This window comes from Mya arenaria, chromosome 9 (assembly GCF_026914265.1).
Source record: "Mya arenaria isolate MELC-2E11 chromosome 9, ASM2691426v1".
NCBI classification, from domain to species: domain Eukaryota; kingdom Metazoa; phylum Mollusca; class Bivalvia; order Myida; family Myidae; genus Mya; species Mya arenaria.
The window spans coordinates 1587177-1609715 of NC_069130.1; the positions used below are offsets into that span (position 1 = coordinate 1587177).

At 34.2% G+C, this 22539-nt stretch overlaps 1 protein-coding gene across 1 annotated transcript in view; it reads right to left on the minus strand.

The window, feature by feature from the left end:
* Positions 1-22539, minus strand: part of LOC128245593 (guanylate-binding protein 1-like) — a 50177-nt gene that overhangs the window by 12175 nt on the left and 15463 nt on the right. The window contains exons 10-23 of the mRNA XM_052963798.1: positions 18913-18961; positions 18743-18794; positions 17398-17488; positions 11951-11999; positions 11778-11829; positions 11499-11604; positions 8914-8962; positions 8748-8799; positions 7117-7210; positions 4872-4920; positions 4705-4759; positions 2829-3031; positions 1132-1259; positions 572-681 (exon numbers count right to left, since the gene is read on the minus strand). Coding sequence (XP_052819758.1) covers positions 572-681; positions 1132-1259; positions 2829-3031; positions 4705-4759; positions 4872-4920; positions 7117-7210; positions 8748-8799; positions 8914-8962; positions 11499-11604; positions 11778-11829; positions 11951-11999; positions 17398-17488; positions 18743-18794; positions 18913-18961 — 1139 coding nt within the window. The remainder of the gene's footprint in view (positions 1-571; positions 682-1131; positions 1260-2828; positions 3032-4704; positions 4760-4871; positions 4921-7116; positions 7211-8747; positions 8800-8913; positions 8963-11498; positions 11605-11777; positions 11830-11950; positions 12000-17397; positions 17489-18742; positions 18795-18912; positions 18962-22539) is intronic.

A 22539-nucleotide genomic window follows, 5' to 3' on the forward strand; every position in this document is an offset into this window, starting at 1 on the left:
CAAACGTAACAAATTTATATTAAAAATCAAAAATATAAAACATATACGTTTTATCTAAGTAAGTGTAAGTTTATAAGATTAATTATCATAGTAGTTAAATAAATAAAAAAAGTTTGCCCTTACACGAGTGTTTTATAATTAAATCTGCTGAAGTAATACTAAATGATTATTATTTCTTTGCAGGAAGTTATTATCTAATGCATTAAATGCAACTTTCTATTTGCTTAATTAACATCGATATGAATACGTACATGTTTAAATCTGCTGAAAAATGAAACAAGGTAGGCTGTTTGTGACATGTTCCTTAGGTTTATGTCGTTTGAAACAGTCAATAAGCTTGAGGTAATATGACACCTATAAAAAGGACTAAAAGAACGTTTTAGGAAATTTGTGTTTCTGTATTCAAGATAAATCTAAGCAAATGAATTTCACTCTAACCTTTAATGTTTTGCCATTTGACTTTGTACTTCAAACTTCTAAACCTTTCTATTGATATTCAAGTAATTATGCGTGTAACGAAACTGATAAAAGCAATATGTGTAAGCAAAATTATAGTTCGACTAAAGGATACGTGAGTTTGTTTACAGCGTCCTGATCAAACGCTCCCTTCATGTTGTACACCAATGTGCCGCACAGCAGTGTAGCAAGTGTGAAAATGTGGTTGTCATGGTTTGCGTCGCCCTGCAATCCACAAAAGACGACAAAATTATTGCCTTTTACCCCAAAAAACGAAACATGTCTTTTTTACATGGTCAACACTAGCCGAAAGTTTAATAAGTTGTCTGGTTGATTGTCGATATCACTCTGAATTTAATTGTTTATATTGTGGTAATATCTTTCAAGTGACCCATTCCTATCTTCCATTTTCAGTAACCTAAGGTTCGTCGAATAAGTATTGCAGGTTACACTGATGAAAATATCAGTAACAGGAATAGTAATATAAATCTAGCCAACAACAAATAATTTTGTGCTGTTCATACGCGACTAAATATATAAATATACCCCTCATCCTGTAAAGAGATGTTATCCCATGAATTTAACTTCGATCAAAAGTATTTGTATCAAGATTTGTATAAAATTATACACTTCTTTGCCTGTAAGATAACATTTTACATCAGGATCATGATTTACCTTTTCAGCGTCTCCCAATCCTTCCGTGTCCAGAAGCATAAGCACAGTGTCCTTCTGTTCGGGATGGTCTCTACACCACACCCAGATGCCTTTCGTCTTTGACTCTATTGTGTCACCGAGTGCAAAACCTGCATAATATAGATACTCCACCAGCATTTTGAACTGCATGCAATAACCAAATGATATGCAATTTGTCGAATTATAATACTTCTGTTTTCATATATTTGGATGTTTATTGCTGCTAAAAGAAATAGGTTATTTAGAGCAGTTTCTCTTCGTTTTTCTCTTTCGATGATATATAAAAGATGCGGTAACCTCAATCTATAAAACAATGAATACGCAGAAAAAAGGGCAAAGAAGACTTGAGGTCATGAAATGGAAGAAATACGTCAAATAATATTTTATAATCATTTAATTACGATATTTAGAATATAAATGAAAATAAAATGGAAGTACATGTAAGTTATTTTGTATGTATGATCAAAAAAATAACGGTCTTGTTGCAACAATCGCCTATCGAAACAAAACGAAAACATTCATTTGTTAAGGAAATGATAAAAGTCGTGACATGCATTAAGTTATTACAGTTCACTTTAAATTGTATATGCAAATAATTCACATGACTTTATAACTTTCATTTGTGAATAAGGGATTTAGGTTTTGCTTCATATTTATTCATACAAGACCATCTTATCCCTTATCTCGATCGTTATAAGTAATAAGTTTATTTAGTTGTTCATGTGATTAAAATGTCGGTGAGTTCCTTAAGCGATAATGATCCCTGCGTTTACTCGTAACAGGGGTCATTGTCGCCGCCGGCGTATTTACATATAATTACTTGTTATTTTTCATAAGGCATGTCATACAAACGTTTGCTTTTAGTATGCAGACCTTCCCTCTAATATTTTTGCCCTGCCTCTAATATTTTTACAGCAGCACGTATTTGTTCAAATTAGCAGTTAAAATGAATTATGAAATTTATATTGAAAAAAATGTCAAACGAGAATTGATTTCATCATGCCGGTTTTTACTTTTCGTTCAGGACTTTGAAGACTTACTGTATTATTTTACGATTTAAAATGAGCAATGCGTCCATCGGAAATGTAGTCGAGGTTGCAGGGACAGACTGATACAACACGACAACACTGATGACAAACAAACATTAACAGCATATCAAATATGGATAGAATCTGGTGTGACCGACAAATATATATCCGGTGCAAAAATTTCCTTACAACTGCTAATGATAAATAGAATCTGGAGCTTCGCTAAACCAACAGGCAAGGACTTTATTGCCATTTGTTAATCCATAGATTATATACAAAAGCAGGACTACTTCGATACCTTCTTCGAAAAGACAAACGTAATTACCAGGATGTAAATAGCTGATAGTATATTAATATAAAGGTTTCTTTGGCATGGTATTTGTATAAAATAAGTTCTATTTTCAATAAAAATGAAGATCAAACATGATGAAAAAAATAAAACCTATTATACGGGTATTAGTGTCCCAAAACATTTTGAGAAACGTTGTTCGAATATAAAATTTACGCGCATAACAAGCAACCGTTACGTAGTAAATAGTTAGTTCTTAAAAGGATGCAAATACATTAATCTGTATTTCTGTCTACACAGAACGCTATGTTAATCTTCGTCACTGGATCGAATTCTTAAGATTGATAAGCTCTACTAAATACCTGATTCGGCTTTAGCAAGTCGATTCATCAAATAAGATTTTCCAGTTCTATAAAGACCCGCAATTGCAACGACGACACACGGTTTGTCTATGCGGGATATTTCGTCAAGGACTTTACCGCATACTTCAAGGACTTTGTCTTCTCTCGTGCTTATTAGGCATTGGGGTGTCTTGAAGACATTGTAATCGTGCGTCGACACATACCTGAATGAGACAGTGATTTCGTAGACATGCACACATATGCTAGGAATATTACATTATCTAAATTGAATGCTTCATATACAGATGCTATATTCTTCTTTTTTAGCCCTCGTTCCCTGAATATAAGCCTGTAGTGTTAATAAGTACTAGTACTGAGGTAACAATATTCCACATTGCAAGAATGGGTTTGAAGGATTATTTCACAAAGCCTACAAAGTCAAAAATTGAGGGTTTTTTAAACGTTTATCATTTAACTAGAATAATAAATATATCCTTTTATTTTCCTAAAATTCTTAAGTTTTGACCGTTTCTGTCCGATAACACTGAATTGAAGCCCACCTAAATATTGTCATTTGATTGTCAAGAGCAGGTTTGCGCTTTTTGGCCATAATTCAAGCGTGTTGGTCAAGATGGCCGAAAAAAAACGAAGATGTAATTTAGCTAAGCATTTAGTTAATGGGACCATTGCATCAGAATGTTGAAAACACACGCTGTCGTCAGAAATTGGCACTTTTCATTTAATATAACGTTAAACTGCATTATAGTAATAACTAATTTTGACAAACAACTTCAGTTCGAGTGAGGTTAACGATGTCTGCTTTTGACATATCTATGTCAAAATTGAAACCTGATGATCAGATGCCGGAAACGAGAGAAAAGGTATATCGGGTTTATATTGCCTTCTATTTATCGCTTCAGAAAATATTTCTTGGCTTGAGTATTGGTCACCCGGACTTGAAAGTCCAAAGTGTATGAAAATATGCAACAGTTTAGTCTATGCCCATTTATTTTCAATAGCTTGATTGTAACAAAACCTTAAAATCGTTCGAGTCCGTTTCAAGGGTCAAACAAGTACCTTCTGTGCATTTTAGAGACCGTTGGAACCTGAGAGCAATCATATTGTGGCTGACAATATGGTGAAATGGTATCCATATGCACTTAAGATATAGACAATGAGTGCGTTATTGCCCTCTGCATATGTTCTAATAAAATAGCGCTCTGCAAGATCATAGTGTTAATGTATCGTTTGCAGTCATGGTCATTAAGCGTGACGCCCCCATCCACTGATACTGCTAGTGGAAAGAAATTGCTACTCTCCCACCTAAGATGAGTAAATCCAGACATTTGGCCGTGCTGGAAATTCTTATCTTGCCCACGGGCAAAGATAAAACAAGTACCCGTTTGGAACTCCTTTTGTATTTTCATCACACAATTTCCTCTCTTGTTAAAGACCATCGTCTCAAACATCATGGAAAGGTTGTCTTGTGGCAATATTTAAAATCCAAATTATCTCTGGCTTCAAATTACACGATAAAACAGTTTCCATGCTGCATTCAGGAAATAATGCTGCATTCTCCAGTCAGAAACTTTTACATAATTTGAATCACTGCGCGCAGACCCATGACAACCACGAATTATCACATACATATTTTCAGTATGCACAAAAGAGATCAAGCAAAAAAAATCACTTTATTTTGTTTAACTGAAGTGGGAGAAAAGCATCTACTATAACCGCTCGTGTAAGAATTATCCCAACCCTCGGTAAACCTCGTTCAGTAAAACACCTTACGCTCGGATTGGGATGAACCTTTCTTACACTCTCGGACAGAGATGATATTGATAGTCTCTCATATACAATTATAGATAAACATGAACATTATTATAAATGTACGTACTCTAGATCTGTTTTAGTTGACGAGTCTTCTTGTGATATCTGTTGTTGTGATGAAACTGAAACAAGACAACAATAACCTTGAAATTAACCAGGGTACAGAATTTTCGATTTTGTTAACATTTTACTCTCATTTATGTTTTCTTCCACTTAAAAATAATATGTACTTACCAGGTTCTTTCAAAGGTGGATCTTCATTCAGATTGTCTGTGTTTCTTGCCTGAAATAGTATCATTAAATAGTATCGTGAACTCTTAAATCAAGATACAAACGAATTTAGAAAACAAAAAGTATGGCTATCAGTTGATTTTGTCCTCAACACGAGTTTCAAGACAACTGTTGTTTATGCAAATGAGTTTTAAGTCATAATCAACTTTTAATAATTAATTATTAATAATTAAACGGGGTTAATGTTTCCTCAAGGAAATGCATACGTTGATAAGATTTGAAATGAACTTTTTACCTTACTCCGGGATTGCTGGGATAAGAGTGAGGTTGTGCGCACTAACTGGTTTAAACCCCCCAGTAAATTTACATTTTACTGACCGTTCCAAGACGGTACCTTACAATCCTTGATAAACATACCTAGTTTTATATATATATATAGTATGTATGCACTGTGCTTCTTGAGGAGGTTTTTGCTGTTCTTCCATGTTTCTTGTTTGTGATTTTATGTTCTTTGTTTTTGGCGTTTACCCAGTGCCATTTAACCGGGTTTATGTTTAAACATTTTGCTACTGAACTTGTTTTTGTAGCTTCTCGCATTAATATTAAATTGTTAGTAACACATTGATACACCAAATCTATTATCTTGATACATCACAGTTAAAAATAAAGTCAATATTCAAAGTAAAAAGTTCGAAAGAATGTTACATAAATCTTGTCATTATTATTCTAAGATATATCTTAAGTTGTTTTTATAATTCTAGTAATTGTTTTTATCATAGTCAAGCACTTTCCTTCATGACCTCTATTAAATTGGCCGTTTTCAAGAGAATAAAATAGTTTGTTTAATATGCCCGATTCTGTTCGATCAATGTGATAAGTTTGTTTAGAATTACAACTAGCCATAGATACATTTGTCCAATTAAAAGAGTTAAAAACAAGGCTCTAACAAATGATGGCAAATAATTCACGTTAAATGTTCATGAGTATTTATTTCTTATTCCTATTGTTAATCATTTATATGCGGAGTTATCGGGCTTATTTATCCGTATGAAAGAAAATAATTAGACATTTAAGACATAAATCATATAAATTATAACAAAAGATTTTCTTAGGGCAAAAATTAATATTTCAATTAATTTATTTTACGTAATCAACAATATGACCAATTTCAAGACTGCATGACGTCATTAGTTAAAATGCGAGTGTATACATAGGAATCCTGAAACAAAGCATCCCGAGCTCTTGGTAAGTGAACTGTTATAGCAGCAATGCAAAATGAACCATGCTCACTGGACATCGATTCGGATGTCTTATATTTGGCAATACTTAATGTTTTACCAGCCTTACATCCATTTGATTCCACTCTTACCGTGTTCTTCTGAGTGGGTATCAGTCAGTGTATCGCCTTTGAACCAGAGTGTTTGCGACATACTGTTTTGTTTATTAATATTAATTCACCTCATGAACATAAAATAGTAAATATTTTACTTCTGGCTACGTTATTTGTAAAATATAGCTTTAGGTGCTCACTCAGTGGAATATATATATATATATATATATATATATATATATATATATATATATATATATATATATATATATATATATCGATCTTTCACTGAAACAAACAATTATCCTCTATCAAATGATTAAAAAAAGTGTAACAAGGTCGTTTGAAAGTTTGTTACTGTCCGTTTCACTTTAAACAGGTAGCTATTTCTGACCGCTGTTTCCAGATATCAGTCCAATCAGTCAATGTTTTAAACGTATTTAGTGATAACGCTTGTCATATTACGTCATTTCTCATAAACTATTTAAATCGTTTATTACTGACCCGTTAAAAAACATATGTTGCTTTCGAGGTTAGGTTTTGTGTACGACTCTTATTTCTAATTGTTCATATCAAGGGAAGGCTTTAAATTGATGACTAGTTTTCAATAATGTTTAACTTAATACCAAATACAACCATCACTTAATAAGGCATACATCTACCAGGTAGAACATAAGGTTTTAGAACTGACCATTTATTTAGTTATTTATTCGCCTTTGCTAATCTTGAAAATGAACGTCAAATCTGGTTCAGGCATTATCAAAAACCACATGTATAATTTTGCAAACAATCGTTGTTAAAGTATTTCTTTAAAATATGTATCAGTAAAGAAATTGCTTACATATTGTTGCACTGTTCTAGAACCATTTTGTATTTTCAAATACAATATATTTCTATAACAAGATATAATGAACTTACCTGTGTTGGTTCCACCTTGCTAGATTGCTCACATAATTTCGAATCGCTGCTGGCTGGCGACACAGTAGGATTTCCGTCAAAAGCAATAACTGGTCTGTAAAAACACTTCAGAAGATTAGTAGTAAAAGACCTTTAGCTTCTTCACTATATGCCTCCTTATAATGGTAATAGTAATGATGATTTGCGTATGATAGTTTTCTCTGAAGTCTTGCTAGCCCTTTGAACTTATATCTAACCACTATAGTTGGTTATCTGCTATAAAATAACCTTAGTTCAACGAACGAGTTTATAACGTACCTATTTGTATAACCTTGGGAGTCAAAATATCGCCACGGCAGTCTATATTAATTCATTTTAAGAACATATTACTTGATGAAATTATTGATAAAGTTGAGCATAGTATCTCGAGTATTTTCGATGAATAGTTCGTTCAATGGCAAAATCACACTATTCACTCTAGGGTTATGGCACTCAATTTGTAATATTGATAATATCTGTCATGTCTTCCCGTTCCGGATCGAAAAATCCGACCCGAGGGCACCTGCGTTGCCACGCAGCGTGCCCGAGGGTCGGATTTTTCTATCCGGAACGGACACACATGATAGATATTTTTTTCTAGCATACCTTAAGTTACATTTTTTTTGTGAAGAAAATACATAAGAAAGCGCGTTTTTGTACATTTCACCAAAAAGCGCGTGCGATGATGTTTACTGACGTCATGACGCGCAGTAATTTGTATTCACTGCATACGTCAATAAGTTCCTTCGCTATCACGTCTTTAAAGGCTTATTTTGGTTTGTTTTTAAGGAATATATTGTAAAGTTAATGTAAATGGAACTCATCTATTGAAATCTCATTACTATGGTTACATTAAGTGTTTAATAAAAGAAATTGAAAGTATTACGTCACAGCGCGTGACTCATCTGGCATTGGGGATGCCAGATGGAGTTTTCCAGCACGGCTGAAATCACCGGAAATGCCTATCCGGTGTGCTAGAAAAATACATATCCCCTTTGTCCTCTATCGTATTTGAACATTAGATATCTAATATTGTGCAATGGGTTGACAATGGTAATAGGGATAATATTCCAACCCAGCATTTCATAGTTATTGCCCATTACTTGACTAGAACGACTTTGTGTGCTCTTTAACATAATCATTTCTTATCCAATACTTATTAGGTTTGGTCATGTGTATATGCATTATATGTATACTGTTTCAGTACAGAACCTCATCACACTCATCATTCAGGCTATACAACGTCCCCTTTATTAGTTGTGTCCAACATTACCCAACTGAATAGCCTTTTTTATAATAGACAGAACGGACAAGTGTTTTGTTTCTGCTATTCCTATTCCAACAACCAATTAGACCTCCTTCTCGGTAAACATCTTGCCAACGAGAGTGATCAATATAATGATGCAATAATTTCATCTACAACCGTTCAAGGATAAGTTGAATCTTATAAAAAGAGCAAACAACGTTTCTTAAAAAATAATTATTTGATTATCGATCTAAATCAGACAAACACCACCAACATAATGATTTATAAATATCAACGACACTCCTGTCAATGGAGTTATGATGTACATCCCAGAGTTATAATGGATATGAATAATGAAGTTTTGTACCCTTTAGAAGACGGCGATTCTTCTTCTGTTGGTTCCAGTTTTGAGGCTGAATCTAAAATTGAATAATTCAAACTTGAAATCAACGTCAAATTCAACATTCAATTGCTGATTATGTATATAGTGTATTTTTATATTTTATATGTTGTTTCACAAAATATGTACAAACCAGTTGTTGTCATAGGCGAAGCTTCATTTGGATTGTCTGTCGGTGTTGTCTGAAATAGTATCATGCAATCTGAGAACATGCAGCATTGGAGTTCAGACGAGAAGAAGAAACAGTGCCACTATCATATTCGGTAGACTAAAACACGCATTTTGCAAGGCATCTGTTGTGTATAGAAATAGTTTAAGTAAACAATATTGAAACTTAAGACAGTATAATAATAACAATAACATTATGTCATTATTGTCAAATTGATTAACATCTTGATACATTTCAGTTTTGAAAAATAATTAATGTAACAGATCCGGTTTCATAACCTAAATGTCGGTATAATTATCTTTTTTTATCTTGATGGCCTAGTTAAAGGGATGTTTAAAATGATAATACCCTGATGTACAGCTCTTGTGTATTGCAGTTGTGCCACAGTAGGGGCCAATTTTCCTGTGTATTTGTTTATTGGCTCAGAGCCATTTAGGGTTGACACTTTAATAGTAGATTGTCGAATTGTCTAACTAAGCCAATTAAGATAAATATAAATACAAAGAAGCTGTGTACCTTACACGGATTTGGGGCGTGGTCACTTATAAAAGATTAAAACTAGGGTTTAAGTTAGTATTCAAAATTAGGGGAGTCTGTTTGGCGTGACATTCGCTTACATTGTTCCATGTCTTTATTGAAATGAAATGAACGTATTCAAACTAGAAGATAGTAGTATTCGCATGTTGCTCAATTGTCTTAGAAAGCAGTGATCATCGTGTTCAGGATTATAACTAACTATTAATAAATCCGTCCATGTAAAATTAATAAAAACGCGACTCGGGTGGAAATCATTGTCACAGGTAATAAGCGAGTGTATACATATCAGTGTATGGTTCAAGTTTGACAAAAACGTTCAGTTACTGTCACGATAAGTTTTCGCTTTCCTTCGGGAGGGTTACAAAATTAATTGTTATCATTATGGCGAGTGGATAGATGCACCAAACGCATAGTAAGAGCTGCTAGAATATTGAGATTTGACGTGCATTCTAACTGTGACTGCGCTCATAGTTAACTGGACTTGCATTTTTTGTTCCCCTGACCTAGTTTACGTTTGCCTTTCAGAATACTCTTAAATATTTATGGATATGCACTTTTACAAATGCTTTGACAGTTGTCAAATGACCTGCTATTTCCCGTTCTATCCACAAACATATTGAAACAGTAGATCACTCCTTTGCTCAAAGTTTTTACCACTCGGTCTTTTATGCTAATTTGTAAGAAACAGAACGTATTGACAGCTCATTTATCAGAATTTCAAAGATTGCTCGGGATTTATTAACTTCTAACTGATAAAATTTGGTCTTTGATATTGAGATCTTGATCTGTTTACATTAGGGTGTTATTGTATCTATACTTTGTCATCTATTGACACTTAGTCGTTGACAAGGAATTCAGGCGACTCCATGTTTTTTTATGATTTAGACAACACATATAAATAAATGTTTCTGGTGATGCGGTTACCTAATTTGCAAAGTTTTTACACTACCTATATATGAACAATATTTTAAGAGATTATATCATTGCTGCGCAGTACGTTTTGTTTATAAATGTTATAATATGTATATCGATTTTAATATTGAAGTCATGGGGACATAAGAACATTTGTTCTATATCGATTCAATGATCAATGTAACGGATGTACTTAGAATGTTTTACTTTAAACTGATTGCTTTTTTTTCGAACTGCTTAATACAGCTTTAACTCCAATTTGGTAATGTATTTAAACATATTGTGTGAAATAACGCTGGTCATAGTTACTCTTATCTCCGACGATTTCATGATTGTCTAGTTGAAGAGATAAACGTTCAGCCAAAAACTACGAATATCTTGGCACTATTTTATGTACAGAATAATTTATATTTAAAAAAAAAGTAAGTTGTGTATAGTTTATATCAAACAATGACTAAAAATGTGAATAATATTTAATGACTGTTTAACTTTCTTCTGAATAAGATCATCACATAGCTCTGGTCTGTGAATCTGGAAAATGTGCACCAAAGCTCGTTCATGCATGCTCTTAAGATATACTTGGTGAAGTGTCACTAATAAATGTTCTTGTCAAAATGCCTTAAGCATTATAGGTTTATGTACGAGAGTAATAAGAAGCGGCCCAACTTTGGGTATGTTGTAATCCAAAACTTTGGGGGTCTCTAGCTAACCCTTAGTACCACGAGTCTAAGCTCAATCTTGTTTTAACAGTGTATAATATTGGAAGTATTTCTCATATGAATACATTATTAAAGAGAACATCGACCATTTATTTAATGATTAGGAAATAACTATACAAATCGGTGAAGGAAATTCTTATAGATTGTTGGTCTTTACAATATATATATATCTACTTAGGGCATTAAGGAGACCGTATATTTTTTACGGCATTAAGGAGACAATTTGTATATTGTTTGTTTTATACTTTATTTTGCTTTTTTGTTAATAATTTAGTATTGAAATGATTATATATATATATATATATATATATATATATATATATATATATATATATATATTAAAAAAACGCGATTTTTAAAACAAAAATGTAATAGACATACCTGTGTTGGTTCCCGTTTGCTAGTTTGATTAGCATATTCAAGGTTCGACTTGAAATCCGTTTTGGCGGACGCTTCAAAAGAGGTATTGTTTGAAGCGATAACTGGTCTGCAAAACACAGACAATCGGTATTATTTTCGGTACGCCTATTATTAGCTAAACCCACTTGTAGATGCTAAACCATATTTTAACAGACGATTGATCATATAGTATGTCGACTGGGTTAGATCAGAATCACTTCGTTCGCTCTCTAAATTGAACATTTTTATTCCATTTTGTACCCTTGAGAAGACGGCGATTCTTCTTCTGTAAATACCGGTTGTGGGGCTGGATCTAAAATGAAATATTAATACAAACTTGAAATCAACGTCAAGTTCACCTTTCATTGAATTGCTGATTATGTATGTAATGTATTTTCAGATTTTATATTTTGTTTCACAAAAAATGCACATACCAGTTGTTGTCATAGGCGAAGCTTCATTTGGATTGTCTGTCGATGTTGTCTGAAATAGTATTGTGCAAAAGTATCATGCAAGCTGAGAACATGCAGCATTGGAATTCAGCCGAGAAGAAGGCAAAGTTCGACAATCATATTCGGTAGACTAAAACACGCAGTTTGCAAGGCATCTGTTGTGTATAGAAATGTTTTAACTAAACAATATTAAAATTTAAGAAAGTATATTGGTTGAAACAGTATTTATATCAAAATAACATTATAATGCTATACACATTTGTAGCATATACAATATTAAATGGTGTCGGAGATAGTGATACATGGAAGGAATACAAATGAAATATGCACAAAACAAAATAATTTGACAGAATAGAGAAGGAAGCTATGGTAGCTTATACTATGCCTTGCTTCTGTCACTCTTTCAAGCTGCTTGAAATGGTGTAAATGTTGTTATTGTTTGTATATTTATGTAATCGTTATAATTTGATGGATAATGTGGAATATGAGACGTCAAAAATGCGCAAATGGTATGAAAGTGAGTGGGGGACATGGATAGGTCAGGTCAGTTGTAGAGTCGAGGTTGTTCTAATTTATCTTAAGGAGATTAAAAACGTTTAGTTTGGCGAATGTAGTGTTGAACGTGATTAAATATCATTGAGTTTGTCTGGTCCGTGGCGTTTTTGGATCCAAACAATAGAACTTGAAGTGACATAGGACTTATAGCAGTCATTTGGTCGAATAGGTGATGCCTTTGTGCATGATATAAGGGATAGGTGAAAAAGAAATGGAAGGTGTCCTCAATTTCACCATATTGGCAGTTTGGGCTATTGATAATGTTTATAGAGAACAAATGTCCATTAAGATTACTACTATGCATCCGCAACCTTGCATGTGTGACACTCAATTTGCGTTCACCCTCATAGTAGAATTGAAGAACTTAAACGAGGGCAAGGATGGAGAGGCACGAACTGGTTCCAGAAGTGTATTCCATGACGAAATTGTAGTTGGTAGAAATGAATTCGATCACAGTTGAGTTTTAAAAGTTATATTACGAAGGTTAACAGAATTCCGAAGATTGTAGGAGGTTGTATCACCAACTCGGGACGGAATGAGTGAAGTGAGGTAGGTGTAAGGAGATGAGATATCTTGTAAAAAAGTGTGAGTTTATGTTTCCTTCTTCTCTCCTTCAGAGGTTCAAGTCCTGTTTCAATATAAAGATAAGAATGGAAACGAGTCGTGTTGCCCCGGATATGATTCACGCTGCCTCATGCTGAACCTTCTCTAGATCTTCTGCATCAGCTTGCGTAAGATTGTCCCAAACAACATCAGCATATTCTAAGAGTGTCCGAATAAATGTTTTATATAATGCTTTTAGCGATTTGTGATCAAGGACATATTCAAAAGATCGCATGAGGTAGATACGTTGCCAGGCCTTGTTATTTTCGGACTGAATATGTTCATGCCATGAGCAGTTATTAGATAGTGTGACGCCAAGATGTTTATGGGAAGTAACTTCTACTATTTGAACATTGTCCATAAAGATGGGTGGATGTGCCTGTCTGTTTGTTTTTCGAGAGATAAGAAGTGACTCAGTTTTCGCCGGGTTGAATGATACAAGCCACCTTTCTGCCAACATATGGATCTTTTCCATGTCATCATTTAATTGCTGAGCAGCAGAAAAGGGGTCATGGACAATGATATACATGGTAGTATCATCTGCAAAAAGGCGTATGGATGATTTATTTCAAGAACGATATCATTTATTTAGACAAGGAAAAGTAAGGGACCAAGGATTGAACCTTGCGGAACTCCGGAAGATATTGAAACCGTATCAGACATAGTACCAAACATGACAACGCACTGTTTCCTATCACTGAGATAATCAGTAAGCCATAATAATAGGGGACCAGAAATACCACTTTCTCTAAGTTTGAAAATGAGGGCTTAATGCCATGCGCGATCAAAGGCTTTTGAGATGTCATAGAATACTGCTCATACTTTTTTACCCATTTCTAGAGCGAGGCAGAATGAGCGATAAATAGATACAAGCTGATTAACAGTGGAATCCACAGGAACAAAACCTGACTGAAACGGTGTAAGAAAGTCGCTTTGACGGAAGAAATTGAACATGTGTTTATGCAAAATTATTTCTAAAAGCTTACTTACAACACTCAAAAGGGATTTTGGACGGTAATTACAGACGTCTTGGGGATCTGACTTCTTAAAAATCGCTCATACATGAGCCAGTTTCCGCTGGCTAGGTACCATACCAGAACGAAGAGAGTAGTTAAAGAGGTATCGAAGGGGCTGTGAGATTTCGTTTGCTATTTCCCTTAGAACATAACTGTTTATAGAGACCGGTCCTGTTGCTTTACCAGTCTTCAGAGCCTTTATTGAGTCAAGAACATTTTGATTGGAAATATCGAAATCCTGCATGGAAAAGGCATCAGAGACAGTGGGAAGAGGTGTGTATAGTAAGAAGAGTCTGTGATTGGAAAAAGTTGTTCAGAAGATTTGCCTTGTCAATGTTTGATTCGTGTACGGAGCCGTTGTGTATGAGAGGGTGAATGTGCTGTGATGTCGACGTAGGACTCGTATTTTTTTTATCTCGTAGTAACGTAGGAAGTTTTTCATAATATGTTTGCTTGGCAGATCAGTTTGGTTGGCATTATTGCGTATCATCCTATATTCTCGCCCGTTATGTTCATTATTCGAGAATCTGGCTCTTCTATATGCTCTTTGTCTTTGACGGATTAACTTACGAATTTCATTATGAAACCAGGGAGGGTCCTGAGTGCGAATCGTAATAAACTTTGACGGTATACATATTTCACAAAATGTCATAAGTTGATTAGTGAAATTATTAGCGTACATATCGATATTTGTGTGGAGACATGAACTCCAGTCAAAAGATGACACACGGGATCGAAGTTCGACATAATCCCCTTGTGAATATTTCCAGACTTTTCGTTTAAATGTTGATCCGATCGAATTGTTAAATTTCAATATGCAATAAATAGGGCAGTGGTAACGAACAAACTGATCCAGAAATGGCTCCCCTACACCACATTTTAAAACAATATCTGATGATGAAACTAAGAATAAGTCGAGAAGATATTTTGAGTTTTCGGTAAAATGAGTAGCTTTTCGAATGACTTGTGATAAACTGAACTGTTGACATACGGACTCAATCTTTTGTCCAGATAATGATTTATACATATCAAGATTGAAATCACCTGAAATAACTATGTCTAATACCAGTATCAACCGCCAGTGATATTGATAGTTGGTAATGGATTCCCGAACATATGAACTGGAATTATGAGGTCTGTAAAAAGTACCCAAAATAAGACGTTTAGTTTTAATGCGTAATTCGAGCCAGAGACATTCTGCATCATTAACTTCAAGATCACGTCGCTCTTTTACAAATATATCTGATTTGATAAAGACAATGCCACCTCCATGTGGGTCAGTAGATCTGTCTCTTCTTAAAGGTTTATGAAAGGCAGGAAAATGCAACTCAGAAGATTCAACATTAGGAGTGAGCCATGTTTCAGTAAAAGCTAAGACATCAAAAATTATGTAAGTCAGCATACAAAATGTCTTTTTTTCCGTAAAACCTCTGCACATTGTAATGTACTATACTTAAGCTACCATGGACCTCACTAGAATCTTCGGAAGAGGAGGTCGGCAGAGATGATATAGGACCGGGATTTTATGAACATCACCGGAAAGGAGTAAAAGCATGGACAACCAGCAGATTAATTCAAAATGAGTTAAATTTTTAGTACCTTTTGCTTGAGTTTGATAAAAACAGAACAAACCGACCCTCATTCTATATATGCCTATTTCAATAAACATTTAAAAGCATGTTATACCGGGATCAAACAGCTCTCTGAATAAGGGATATCTACATACTACCTGACCTGTACCACGGGAAAATAGGGAATTGAAAGAGAAAGAGGGAAGAAAAGATGTATAAGGAAAGTACTTGTGTAACATAACTAGTACCTTAAATTTGAAAGTTCCTTTAAATAGTTCGGGTTTGGGTAAATTTTATTAAGTATTTATTTAGTGATAAAATGTGACGCAAAAGCGAACATAATAGTAAAACTACAAGTTATATTTGAAAAGTTATTAAGAAGATAATTTAGGTAAACAGCTTCTTAAAGTATATTCCATGTTTTCGGTTTGTTATCGGACGCGACTTTATAAAGGACGTGTTAAATGTTCACTAGAATTTATTTCTTGTTCCTATTGTGAATAATTTATATGCGGAGTTATAAGGCTTATTTATCCGTATGAATGAAAATAAGTAAATATTTAAGACATAAATCATATAAATTATGACAAAAGAACTCAGAGGTTCAGCTTACTTAGAGCAAAAATTTATATTTCAATTAATTTATTTTACGTAATCAACAATATGACCAATTTCAAAACTGCATGACGTCATTAGTTAAAATGCGAGTGTATACATAAGAATCCTTAAACAAAGCATCCCGAGCTCTTGGTAAGTGAACTGTTATAGCAGCAATGCAAAATGAACCTTGTTCACTGGACATCGATTCGGATGTCTTATATTTGGCAATACTTAAGGTTTTACCAGCCTTACATCCTTTTGATTCCACCCTAACCGTGATCTTCTGAGTGGTTACAGTCAGTGTATCGCTTTTGAAGGCAGAGTGTTTGCGACATACTGTTTTGTATATTAATATCAATTCACCTCATGAACATAAAATAGTAAATATTTTACTTCTGGCTACGCTATTTGTAAAATATAGTTTTTGGTGCTCACTCAGTGGAATATATATATATATATATATATGCAACGAAGTCGTTTAAAACTTTGTTACTGTTCGTTTCACTTTAAACAGGTAGCTTTTTCCGAACCGCTGTTTCCAAATGTCAGTCCAATCAGTAAATGGTTTAAACGTATTTAGTGATGAAGATTTACATCGATAACGCTTGTCATATTACGTCATTTCTCATAGACTATTTAAATCGTTTATTACTGACCCATTAAAAAACATATGTTGCTTTCGAGGTTAGATTTTGTGTACAACTCTTATTTCAAAACCCAAATTGTGTATTGTTCATATCAAGGGAAGGCTTAAAATTGATGACTAGTTTTTAATAATGTTTAACTTAATACCAAATACAACCATCACTTAATAAGGCATACATCTACCAGGTAGACCAGAAGGTTTCAGAACTGACCATTTTTCTAGGTATTTATTCGCCTTTGCTAATCTTGAAAATGAACGTCAACTCTAATTCAGGCATTTTCAAAAACCACATGTATAATTATGCAAACAATCGTTGTTAAAGTATTTCTTTAAAATATGTATCAGTAAAGAAATTGCTTACATATTGCTGCACTGTTCTAGAACCATTTTGTATTTTCAAATACAATATATTTCTAAAACAAGACATAATGAACTTACCTGTGTTGGTTCCACCTTGCTAGATTGCTCAAATAATTTCAATTCGCTGCAGGTGGACGCAATAGGATTTCCGTTTGAAGCAATTACTGGCCTGTAAAAACACTTCAGAAGATTAGTATAAAAAGACCTTTAGCTTCTTCACTTGTTCTTACTCCATTTGTTTATCTGGTGTGAAATATCCTTAGTTCAACGAACGATTTTATAACGATCCTATTTGTATAACCTCGGGTGTCATAATATCGCCATGGCAGTCTATATTATTTTTTAAGAGCATTTCACTTGATAAAATTATTGATAAAAAATGATTCTGCTATCGGGAGTAACATTCCAAGTTTAGCTTGTTATATTTAAAATGAATTTCAATGCACTCCAAAATAAAAGGGCAATAATGTAAAATCCTCATTATATTTCGACATCACTCATCACTCAGATCTGGCTACCGCAACATGAATCAGTACAAATAATATGTATTTTTAGCATTTGTTGTTTTGTGACGATTAATCTCACTAAATGTTTGCTAGGTAATGAGTTCGAACATCAGCCATATTACATTTTAAACTCTTCGTTTTGGCCATAATAAGTCAAGTTTACTTTGTCCGTTCGCTTACTTAAGTATTTCTTAAACACTTTTAACCAAATTTGGTGATAATGTCAATGGACTTCATATCTACAATTGTTTCGAATGATAATCAAAACGCAATATTAACTCTGCAGTTTTGACCAAATTTATCTTGACTTTTCCCTAATATTAGCATTTGTCACCCAACCTGTACCACACTGAGCTATAACGTTAAAGAGCAAAGTATATCGAGTAGGTTCGATGAATAGTTCGATCAATGATAACATCACACTATTCACTCTAGGGTTATGGCACTCAATTTGTAATATAAATACATATTTCCTTTGTCCCCTCTCGTATTTAAACATTAAATATCCAATAGTTTGCAAATGGACACTCATTATTCAGGCTATACAACCATTTGTCTAATTCACCGCTTCATTTGGTTGTGTCCAACATTACCAAATTTAATAGCCTTTTTTGTAATAGACAAAATGGACAAGTGTTTTGTTTCGGCTATTCCTACAGCCAATTAGACCACATTTTCGGTAGAAAACATCTTGCCAACGAGAGCAATTAATATAATGATGCAAAAATTTGTTTTTCAACCGTTGAAAGATAAGTTGAATCTTATAAAAAGAGCAAACAATGTTTCAACAAAAAAATGATTACCGATCTAAAACAGACTAACACCACTAATATAATGATTTCTAAATACCAACGACACTCCTGTCAAAGGAGTGATGATGTACATGCCAGAGTTATAATGGATATGAATGTTTGTACCCTTGATAAGACGGCGATTCTTTTTCTTTTAATACCGGTTGTGGGGCTGGATCTAAAATGGAATAATACAAACTTGAAATCAACGTCAAGTTCACCTTTCAATGAATTGCTGATTGGGTGTGTAATGTATTTTCAGATTTTATATTTTGTTTCACAAAAGATGTACATACCATTTGTTGTTATAGGCGGAGCTTCATTTGAATTGTCTGTTGGTGTTGACTGAAATAGTATTGTGCAAAAGTATCATGCAAGCTGAGAACATGCTGCATTTGAATTCAAACGAAAAGAAGGCAAAGTGCGACTATCAAATTCGGTAGACTAAAACACGCAGTTTTCAAGGCATCTGTTGTGTATAGAAATGTTTTAACTAAAAATTATTAAAATTTAAGACAGTATAATAATAACAAAAACATTATGTCATTATTTTCAAATTGATTAACATCTTGATACATCTCAGTTTTGAAATATAGTTAATGTAACACATCCGGTATCATAACCTAACTGTCGGTATAATTATTCACAGTGTTTTTTATCTTGAAGGCCTAGTTTAAGGAATGTTTGGCATGATTATCCCCTGATGTGCAGCTCCTGTGTATTGCACTTGTGCCACAGTAGGGACCAATTTCCTGTGTATTTGTTTCATTTGCTCAGAGCCATTTTGGGTTGACACTTTAACAGTAGCTAGTCGAATTATCTTGCTTATATATATACACAATATTCATACCTAATGCACTTTTTAATTGAACCGAATGGAAATAATAATAAAAAATAAGAGTGATAAGTTTTTAAATAGTTATATAACACATTTATAAATTCATTTTAAATGCATGGTCACCAATGTTATATCCAAATTTTGAAGCATCATGATTAAATTATATTCATTGGCTAATATATATAACGTTACTCTTATTCTTATTCTAAGGCATGGCAATAATGAAATTATTATTATTTAAAGAATTAATTGGGACATGGTCGCTTATAAAATATTTAAAATAGGGTTTAAGTTAGTATTTATAATTAGGGGAGTCTGTTTGGCTCGACATTCACTTACATTATTCCAACAAGAAGATAGTAGTATTTATAATCTGCTCAATTGTGTTTGAAAACGGTGATCATCGTGTTCAGGATTATAACTAACTATTGATAAATTCGTCCATGTAAAATCAATAAAAACGTGGCTCGGGTGGAAATAATTGTCACTGGTTGGTGAATCTACTTTCCCGTTTCCTATTGCGAACAATATATGTTGGTAAGCTGATTTATTAGCATTTAAGATTATAAATCATGTGATTAGTACCAAACGATAACTTGAAAACAAAGCAAAATATTTCAATAATTTAAACGATCGTTATCGAAAAGGTAGAAATATTAAAAAATGGGGGGGGGGGCATCGGCTAACCAGCGAGTGTATACATATCAGTTTACGGTCCAAGTGTGAAAAATCCGTTTAGTTATTGTCACGATAAGTTTTCGCTTTCCTTCGGGAGGGCTACAACATGAATTGTTATCATCATGGCGAATGTGCACATATACGAGGAATGTTCGGAAAGTTCCCGGACTGTACTAATAACATTGAAATTTCGGTCAAGTTGAGACACATATATATTCATTTTACATTCTAAAAATATTGTATCCATAGCAACATAATATTTGCTGTTGTGGAGCAAGCCTTATATAGTCCTATAATATTCACATTAAACGCATTTTGTTACGTTAAAAAACGCGGGAAACGTCATCTTGACGTCGAACAACAACATGACGTCATTAGTAAAATACGCATGACGTCATTTGAGCAGACACAAAATCCAAAACAGGTGCTCAAAGCAAACATGGAACGCGAAATTATTGAAAAACAGCATGTCATGATACAGTTTCTCCAGAGTTTAGATGTTTCACCGTCGAAAACATTGATGAAGTTGAAGAAATCTTTTGGAGACCAAACTTTGAGTCGCACAGCTGTTTTTGAGTGGCACAGATGCTTTAAGGAGGGGCGCGAGTCAACATCCGACGACGAGAGATGTGGAAGACCGGCACTTGTGGCGAAAAAGCGCGAAATGGTAAAGTCGACCGACAAGTGTCTACACGGGAAGTGGCCGAGGAATGTAGTATTGGGGTAGCAACATCTTATATGTTAATTACTGAAGAGTTTAAGATGACAAAGGTGTGCGCACGTTGGATACCAAGGCTGTTCGACCCAGAGACTAAACAGCAAAGTATGGTCTGGAAAACATCGTCTTCACCACCACCAAAGAAGGCCCGGTTGACGAAATCGACAGGAAAATTCATGTTCATCGTATTTATGGACGCCAACTGTGTAATTTTAACACATGCGGTCCCGGCGGGCGTTACCGTAAATGCAGCGTATTATTCAAAGGTAAACATTATATAAACATATTTATAAACGAAATTACACATTTATATAATCCTGCTTTGAATCAAATATAGAGAACTGATGCATAAATTCAAGCATAACAGCAGTGAAACGGTGTAACCTCACAATGCATTATTTTTCAAATAGTCAACTTGGTATTTAATTTTGTGTTTTGTATTGAACAGGTCGTGAGGCGGGATATGGTCCAAGCACTACGCAAGAAGAGGCCCGGCATGGAAGAGGACATAGAAAATGTTCTCTTACACCAGGACAATGCCCCAGCGCACAGGGCCCGGTACACAGATTTGGAGTTGGATGTTCTCGGGATCGGCGGGTTTGAGCACGCCCTCTACAGCCCAGACCTTGCGCCACTTGATTTCGAGAGCCTACGTCGTCACGTGCAGACAATAATGTCTTCATTTGATAAAAAATGGTTTCAAACTGTTTACACATCATGGGTTAGGAGACATGAACGTTGCGTGCAAGCACATGGCCGCTATTTCGAGTCTGAATTGACGTTGACGTAATACAATTTAACGTCGGGTTGCTCCGCCATATCGTTGGTACATGTTTGAAATTTTTGTAACTTCTTTACTGTTATATGTATGGAATCGAAAATTTAGAGTGATATGGAATAATAGATGTAGTAAATCCGTACTTAGTTTCATTATAATACAACGAGCCTTTCAAAAGGAATGCGTTCAGTCCGAACATACCTCGTATATAATCGCCGTGATGCACCAAATGCATAGTAAGAGCTGCTAGGATATTGAGATTTGGCGTGCATTCTAACTGTGACTGTGCTCATAGTTATAGGGATTTACTAGTCTTGCATCCTTTTATTCCCCCTGACCTAGTTTACGTTTGCCTTTTAGAATACTCTTAAATATTTATGGATATGCACTTTTACAAATGCTCTGCACGTATCTTGTTCTATCCACAAACATATTGAAACAGTAGATCATTCCTTTGAGAAAAAATGCTCACACATTTCACCAATTAGTCTTTTATGCTAATTATTAAGAAACAGAACGTAGTTGACTGCTCATATATCAGAACTTACTAGATTGCTCAGGATTTCTAAACTGCTAACTGATTTGGTTTTTGATATTGAGAGTTTAATCTGTTTTCACTCGGGTTTTCCTGTTTGTATTATTATATGTGTTACAAGTTATATGTGCCCAAAGAAATGGAAACATATGTTTTTGGGATGCCTAATCTGCTTTGCTACAACAGTAGATGCTGGACAATTTTAAGAAAAATCTCCGAATCGGGCAATTCAATAACAATAGTTTTATTTTAAGAATCAAATTTGGTATAGTTTATATCATTGATGAATAGCTAAATAAAACACAGCTCATTCCGATTAAGAGCATCATTTCAAAACAAACACATCAAATAGGTAGACACTAAGGTTGAATAATTA